We start from the raw sequence: 8,073 nt of genomic DNA, 5'->3' as shown, positions 1-8,073 counted from the left end.
CACTCCAGGTTCCCTTTGGTGCTAAGCTAACTAATAATTTGAAGGGTCTGACGCAATAGTACACTACAGTGGGGGTGTTGATATTATGGAAATAAGTCCTGTAGGCTGTGTTAGAGGATTGAAGTGCAGTGTAGGATTATGTCAGCTGCACTCTGCAGCAGAGAGAAGCTTCAGAAGCTCGCCTTCCTCAGGAAAAGAAAAAAAAATCAAAAACAGAGCTCAGATTTTTGGTCTTTAAAGCAGTGTGTACTAAGACCTGTCATCGCAGATCACAGAGGATCCTGTTTGTGTGAGCAACAAAAGACTTGTTGTTTGTTGTGCTGGGTTTTGAAATGTGTGGCTTGGAGAAACAGTAGTTATCTCTCAAATCAATGCTCCAAACTAAATCAGGCTATGATGATGCTCGGGGTGAATCTGAACTTTTTACTGCAGCATTCTCTTTTTGGAATCAGTGTAAAACATTGCTCACACAATTAAGTGCAAGATGTGTTGGATGAACAAATTCCCATACATGTCTGGTAAATTTGAAGCTACAGTCACAATAGCGCTTTAGGTTTGTAGGTTGGGCTGCAAAAAACACCAAGTGCCAGGATTTAACAACCTGATGATGGGACTCAATGATCAACTGGCTTCCAAATTGCCCCTTAGAGCTAATGATACATTACTGAGCGCTAGCAACATGTGTCTCGACAACATGACAATAAGCCTCCAGGAAGTCAACACATCCGGGCAAAAATTAGTCCAACACATAACCTCCAGTAAAAACCACAACCTGTGGATTTTACATGTCAGGTTACACAGAGTGAACAACCAAGATATACTGTGTTAATAAGTGAGCTTCAGAGGTGATGGTAGGCGGACTTAGACGCCGCAAGGAACAGCTGAGGTAGACACTCTCCTTTGCCTCTCATCTTTGTGCTAAGCTAACAGGTCTCTAGCTGTGATCTTGTCTTCACCAGACAGATATAACAGTAATATCAATTCTCTCATTTAGCATCGGCTAAAATCTGAATTGCTAAAATGTTCTTCACAGCTGACTCTCGAGGAGGTGTTTCATTACAGCTGATGGATGTAGGTTAAGTGGATGCGAGGTCTGGCCCGGCCCTTCGACCCTGACAGCGCCTCACGCAGGCAGGTTGGCGGTCCCCACTGAGCGTGTGCGTCATCCCCGCAGCCTTGTCATGGCTCAGGATGTAACAGCCATGCCTCAGCAGCTGCCCTGATCGAGGGGGGAGTGTGTGTGTGTGTGTGTGTGTGCGCCCCCCCCCAGCCAGGAGACAGGAGGCAGGGCTGACAAGGTGTCACTGTACTGTCTGACATATTGATCTGCGGTCGGTCTTTTTCTTTAGCGTCATTTAATTACCCCATTCGAATGCCTGTTAGTGTAGACAAAGCTGTAATGTTGGGGATTTATAAATGTACAAAAATGTAATAAGCAGACAGACAGTGTTCTTTCACATCCTGGATGTTGATCACTGGTTTGACATTGTAGACAATGCAAATGAATGTAAACGGAAATATTCCTGTTTGGGATTTAGGTTTTTGCAGCATAAAAGTGAGTATATTATTATTAACGATCATAACTGCTGCTAGCTTGTGACTTCACTTCATGTTCTAAAGAAAAGCTGAATTAGTCGACAATTCTTAATAAGCCAGACATGATGTCACACCTCACAGATACACAGTATAGCCCCAAAGTCATGTAGTTTTCCACTTTAGACCCATTTCGATCTACACAGAATATAATACCATACCCATACCATGCCCTGTGTGTCTTTAACATGTCCTTATGAATATGTGTATGATGCACATCTTCATCACCTATGTCATAGATATTCACAGTTATTGTCTATCCATTGACGACCTGCGTGTCCAGCACTGCAAACCAGCAATGAGAGGAAAATGAACGCTGTGTGTTTTTTCAAAGTTTTGAGACGACATTAATACCAAACTCCCTGAAAGGTGACAACACAACACCTTCCTAGCATACACACACACAGACAGCTACACTTTTGTTTCACCGTAAACAACTCCGCACTTTTGCCCTTCTGTTAATTGAAAAGCTATTGTTCGCTGCCTTCATATTGTTCTCCTGCACTGCAATCATTGCATCATGTTAATATTTCATAACTTTTGAGATGGCGCCTCGCCTCAAAGAATGGGATGTTGAAAGGGCCCGTGATTCCTCCGGCTTTGTTGCAAAGGTCCCTCAGTTGTAGTTTGTCAAATCTGATGGAGAAGTAGTTTCTGAAAAACAGAACTTCATCCCCCTCCATTCAGAAGTATGTTTTTGTTTATTACTTCTGCCATGGAAGTAATGTTTTTGCCTGTATCTGTTTGTTGGTTGGTCGGGGTATGGGCCCAGAATAGACCCTCTTATCTTTTGGTGCAGATCCGGATGAAGGGATGGATCCAGGAATTTCCTCTCACATTCTTTAGCATTGTGAGATAAGGCGTCCCGCCCAACATTTTTGTTTATTTCTCACAGAGTAATGCATGGATCTTGATTAAAAAAAGGGTTTTTTGGTGGCTTGTATCTTTGAGTGAATACAATGTGATGTGGATCCAAAGAAAAAATAAAGCTTTTAAGGCATTTGAAAGAAAAGATGTTTGCATATTCATGGATTCTGGGTCCTTCAATGAGGACAAAGAAGACAGAAGGATGTAAATTGCAGAATCTTAGGCAATTGAACTTCTCTGCATCTTATTCTTCTGATTGGGATCCTCATGCATTGTCATGCTTAGCCTCCTCTGCATTTTCATTTCCGTTATTAGCAGCACAAATCTGAGCGTGTCTTACATTGTCCCACTTTCGATTTGTCTGGATGATGGCACATTTTGCTTAGCCTCTTTTGACAAATCTGGCATTAAAGTGAGCAGAACAGCAGCAATTACCACCATTTAATACCAGCTGTGTCATCAAAAAGAGCAGGGTAAGCAGCCATGACAACTGGCTTTCATATTTTCTTCATGATTTTATGATTACAGTGTGTTCTTTACCTTACCCATTTCTAAGAAACCATGTGAGCCAAAGCCTGGCAAACAAATCCTGTACTGAATTGTGCTGCAACACGTGACTGATTTCACATCAGATAATGCAATCATCTGCCTCGGTCACTGGGTTCAAGAGTCACAGGGTCAGATGCCGTGTCCTGACTCTGACGTGGCCTCCGGCGCTAAGTGTCAGCACTGATGAACTCCTCCATCAATAGGTCGGTCATCACCCCTGTCATATATCACGAGGAGCCATAAGAGGCACTGCAAACACATCTGTCAAGGCTGTCCTATATACAGTGGCCACAGCCGCATTGACAGGCCTGTCATTACGCACGCCGCGTGTCACATTTATCCACTACACACGGCTTGTGTTGTGACAGCAGGGGATGGTTGCGCCTGGTGCTGTCTTCCCCGATGAGTTCGACTTCCTGTTTAGCTCACCACCTTTGGTTCTGAAAATCTGTCATATTGCCACAACAGTGCACGTCAGCACCGCTTAGATCACAGTGAAACAGTACCGAGGCACTAAATGCTCAGGGCCCCCCCCCTCAAAAAAAAAAGAAAAAAAGACTGGCATTGAATGTTTCTGCAAACCATGGATAGATTAAGGCAAGGCCAGCAGGAGTAACAATGCTGAATGCTTCTTGACGACACGTAGGGACAACATGCAGCCAAAAGCGTTGCCATTTTAATGATACGCCGGGACGATTTGCAGCAATGTTTGAAGCAAAACCAGATGTCAAGACTTTTCCCAGCTGTGTTAATGGTTAACAAAGACCAGTAATTCTGATGAGGTGTCAGAAAAGCCTAAAACCAGGTCTTTTTAATGAAACAACGGGATGTTTTCCAGCCATGTTTGCTGCAAAACCACTGGATTTTTCTCTGAATGGGACGTCAGGACATTTTCCAGCCATGTTAGAAACAACAAAGCCTGATATTCATGACGAGATGTCAGGACAACAGCAGTGCCAGACAAGGTATTGTTAATGAGTCATCAGGACATTTTCAGCCATGTTCGTAGTGAAGTCGCTGGATTTTTAAAAATGTAACGTCATGACATTTTCCAGCAGTGTTAGTGACAACAAAATTGGTTGTTTTTGATGAGGGGTGTTTTCAGAGAGACATTGGGACAGTTTGCATCCATATTTGTTGTGACACACTCAGGTAAGCCAAAACATGATCCTTTCCTATCCCTAACCAAGAGGTCTTTTTTTTTTTGCTCAAACCAACCCTTACCATGAGCACAGCATTGTCACAACATAACTTTTAAAACTCAACATAAAATACTTAAAGTTGCACTGTATCAAGTGCAAGGATTCAACATATCCTCGGTTTGCAGAAACCTACACGGCCAGAATGCATTCTGCCGATTGGGTTGGGATGCTCAGCATTGGTAGACCAAGCGGTTTTATTTTCAGTGTGATAGTGAATGATGCTTGTCACCGCCGGCATAGAATCCAAACCTTTCAGGCAAACAGCCCTTCTTTCAGCGAGAGCTGGATCAAAAATAGCACCAAGCGGTATTGTGTAATGTGTTCCTCTCTGTTTTGTACAGTGCAACAACAGAGCTCTTAAATCGATACGCCTCCCTCACATGCTGCACGGGGTGTTTGGTCTTATTCCACTTTATGGTTCTCCACATGTGACTGTGTGAAGAGATTTCAGTGAGGGCTGCAGAGACTGAACCGTGGCAGACGACGAGGAAGATGAATGCCTCTCTGTCCGCCACGAGGAGCAGATAGTCGCTGTGATAACACACTGGACAGCACATTCAGGTGCTTTAAAGGGCCTTCCGCTGAGATGTGATTAAATGTTCAGACCACGAGAATGACCGTAAACTGTAAACTCTTTGCACGTTCTGGGATTTGCACATTATGCATCCCTCTGTTAGCCTCAGCTGACGTAAATTCAACCCGACTTTTCGTTTTGCAGGACAAAAGGTAAGATGTTAGGGAAAAAACCTAACATTCATTTGAATATATATCCGTTCTGGTTCGGAATGGATAAAATATCGGTAACATACAGGATAATGTCAGTGATCGACTCACACTGATCTACTATAAAACCATAGAAATAAACCAATTTTCTAAGGATGTTTATTTGTACCTTGTGATATAGTTATACCTATTATACATACTGTACCTTTAATAAAAATCTAATTACACTAAAAGTTCATCTAGGCCAAAAAGATGTATGCCTGCCCTATATGTACATAACCAAATACACAATACATTTACATGGTTATATGCACATACCTGAGCATAACTCAATAACGCAGGTTCTTCTACTCTGAATCCAGGTTTGATCCATGACAAGAAAACAGCCTATGTTAAAATGCAATCAAATGCAGTATTGATTTTAGACCAGCCGATGAATGGCAGTGATATTAAGCGCTGTATGCCTCTGAGACATATCTGTGTCCTGCAAAAACCAAAAGCATCTCTTGGGCCTGTGTCCCATTCATTTCACAAAAATATCTATGCCAGTGTTGTCCACGCTTACAGGCAGGTTTATGCTGTCCGAGGTAAAAGGAGTCACACATTGATTTAAGGCATACAGAACAAAAAAAAAAAAAAAAAAAAAGGAAAGGAAAGAAAGGAAAAAGCATAGTTGGTGTCGGAGGGGAAACAGTGTTCACTGTAGAAGCGAGGTCTCCTCTTTTCCTTATAGCCACTGGGGGGGTTCAGAGCAAGATGATGGTTAATATGTGCAGTTCAGCATCCGTGCGAGGCTCTGCAGAATGACTTTAAAGACCTGTGGGTTATCCGACCTGCGGCTTTGAGTCTGTAAAACACTCCAATGTTGGGTCAGTCCATGTGTGTGAGTGTGTGTGTGTGTGTGTGTGTGTGAGGGGGGGCGGGGGGGTGCTGGAGGGACGAGGCCCGATCAGTCTCCTCTCAGGCTCGTCGCGGGGGTCGGAGGACCGGCGGCGCGGTCGCCGGTCGCCGGCGCGTCGTCCCGTCTGCGCGCCTCCCTCTCGTCCTCGTCCTCGTCGGGCTCCATGGTGCCTGGCGGGGTGTAGTGGCTCGCCCGGGGTTGAGACGAGCGCGCCTGCCGACCCAAAGTGTCCGATACCTCCGCGCTTGTGTGACCGTGGGTAGACGCGTACAGTCCTCCCTCCTGCTGCGTGTGCGCAATCTCCGCTCCGGCACCGCGCGGGGACACGGCCACGCTCCCGGCTCTGTCGTCCCACTGAAGCGCCCGACTGTGCAGGGTTGTGCCCTGCACGGTCTCGTTGGGAGATGTCTGCGTAGAGTTCAACTCCGTGCCATTGTTGATGCTCGTGGATATATTAGTTGAGATGTTTGCGACGGGGGTGACCTCACCGGGCACTCCAGGCTTCCCCGCGGAAGAGGATGCGCTGGTCGGCTTCCAGATCAGGCTGTAGTAAATTGCCAGGATAATGGCTGCTAAGGACACGGACAACACATATGCAAAAACAGTGGCTAGTCTCACCCACTTCTTGTTAGTCTTAGCAGCCATCTTAGCCTTTTTGTCCCCCGTGTAAGTGGCAGGTTTGCCCCGCTCCATATTGGGCATGAAGTCCCGCTCTCTCATATTGCCCCTATTTTTTCCTCGATGCTCCACCACCCCCTCCGTCTTGAAGCCTTCTTGTTATCCACAATCCAAAAGAAGACAGGAAGCAGGTGGGCTGAGGAGAAAGATGCTGGACCACCTTGGACCGTCAAGGAGCAATTCGCAGCTACGCGGATTTCTCGTAATTCATCGGGTGTCAAAAGCGCTGCGCCTAATTCTCGGCACCCAGTGCAGCATTGCGTTTCATAATGGACATCAGGCATCCACAGGCTGACTGCGCGTTTCAGCATCCGACAGCGGCGGGACAAATGTCTCCCCGGTACGACATATCCAGGGAACAGCTGGCTGTGGGCCCACGGCGAATCCGCAGTAGACGATCTGATTTATTAAAACGATTAAGTGAGATCATACGGTACACAACTGTCCGTCTTATCCAGCAAATGAAGTGGCTGGCTCAGCTAAAAATACAGGAGAGGGGGCGGGCGGTGGCTCTTAAAGAAGCAGCAGCTGTGCAGCAGTCCGAAAAGAAACCCCCCACACACACACACACACACACACACACACACACACACACACAGAACCCACACATCACCTCCACATCAGGATGCGAGCTTGCGCCGCGCACAGTGAGCAGGATGTTGTAGCGGGGATGGACGCTCGGCCGTGAGTGACGCTGCACGGTGTTTATACCTCACCGCCGCGCGCACCCAGGTGGAGCGGGACGCGTGTTGGGTGAGCCAGCCTAATTAATGAAACTCGACTCGGGATTTTGTGAATTATGTAATGCTCTCCCAGTACGCCGGGAAAACTTGCGAGCACAAGCAACAGGCGCGCACGTCAGACGCTCGCCCCATTCACCGTCAGCCTCGAGCTTCATTTCAGCACAGCGGACAGCGCCGGGGATGCGGCGTTACGCACGTGCTCCGGGGAGCTGTGGAGGTGGGACAGGTGGAGCTGAAGGGGGCCAACGACCTCTGACCCGGTGACGTGTCAAAAAAAAAACAAAAAACAAAAAACAGTTTAATTGTACTTAGTTATGGACTCAGTTATGGAGGTCTGAAACAGCCGAGATCCAAAAATAAATAAACAAATGAATAAATGGTTCAGTGAACACAAATGTAATTAAATGCACCTTTATTGGGTCATTGTCTATTTTTAATTAGGTTGTATTGATTTTGGTTTGGAAGGGAGGGGAATAAGCCTGATGCCTTCTTTGACCTCCAGCTTCCGGTCACATCACTCATCTTTTAATGACAAAAAATAGAATAAAACAAATTGTAGGAATGTTTTAGCTTAAACAGTGTGACACAAATTGACGTCTCCATTTTATCTTTTAATTAGCTTTTTAATGAATGTTTTATTTTTGTGTTCACTCCTGAATGTATTTACTTTCTCATTTATTCCCTTATTTATTTACTTATTTTCAAATACATTCATGAAGCATATTTGTGCTGAATTCTTCCCCCTCTGCTTTCCATCCTATATTTTCCACAAACGTATTTATTTTTGGTAGGTTTTTTAAAAGGCAGTTCTGCTTCA

General features: G+C 45.4%; 1 protein-coding gene across 1 annotated transcript; it reads right to left on the bottom strand.

Annotated features, from left to right (window-relative positions):
* Positions 1-465: 465 nt before the first annotated feature.
* On the bottom strand, positions 466-7,908 carry LOC119004596. The gene has a single exon (XM_037071657.1). The coding sequence runs from the start codon at positions 6,553-6,555 to the stop codon at positions 5,884-5,886; it is 672 nt and encodes a 223-aa protein (XP_036927552.1). The 5' UTR covers positions 6,556-7,908; the 3' UTR covers positions 466-5,883.
* Positions 7,909-8,073: the final 165 nt, after the last annotated feature.

This window comes from Acanthopagrus latus, chromosome 16, assembly GCF_904848185.1.
Source record: "Acanthopagrus latus isolate v.2019 chromosome 16, fAcaLat1.1, whole genome shotgun sequence".
In the NCBI taxonomy this organism is placed as follows: domain Eukaryota; kingdom Metazoa; phylum Chordata; class Actinopteri; order Spariformes; family Sparidae; genus Acanthopagrus; species Acanthopagrus latus.
Note: the sequence above shows the minus strand (reverse complement) of the source record. Positions and strands in the feature narration are given on the sequence as shown.

What these genes read in the sequence shown, in the direction of transcription:
- LOC119004596 (XM_037071657.1), bottom strand. Translation starts at nt 6,555, where the DNA reads ATGAGAGAGCGGGACTTCATGCCCAATATGGAGCGGGGCAAACCTGCC.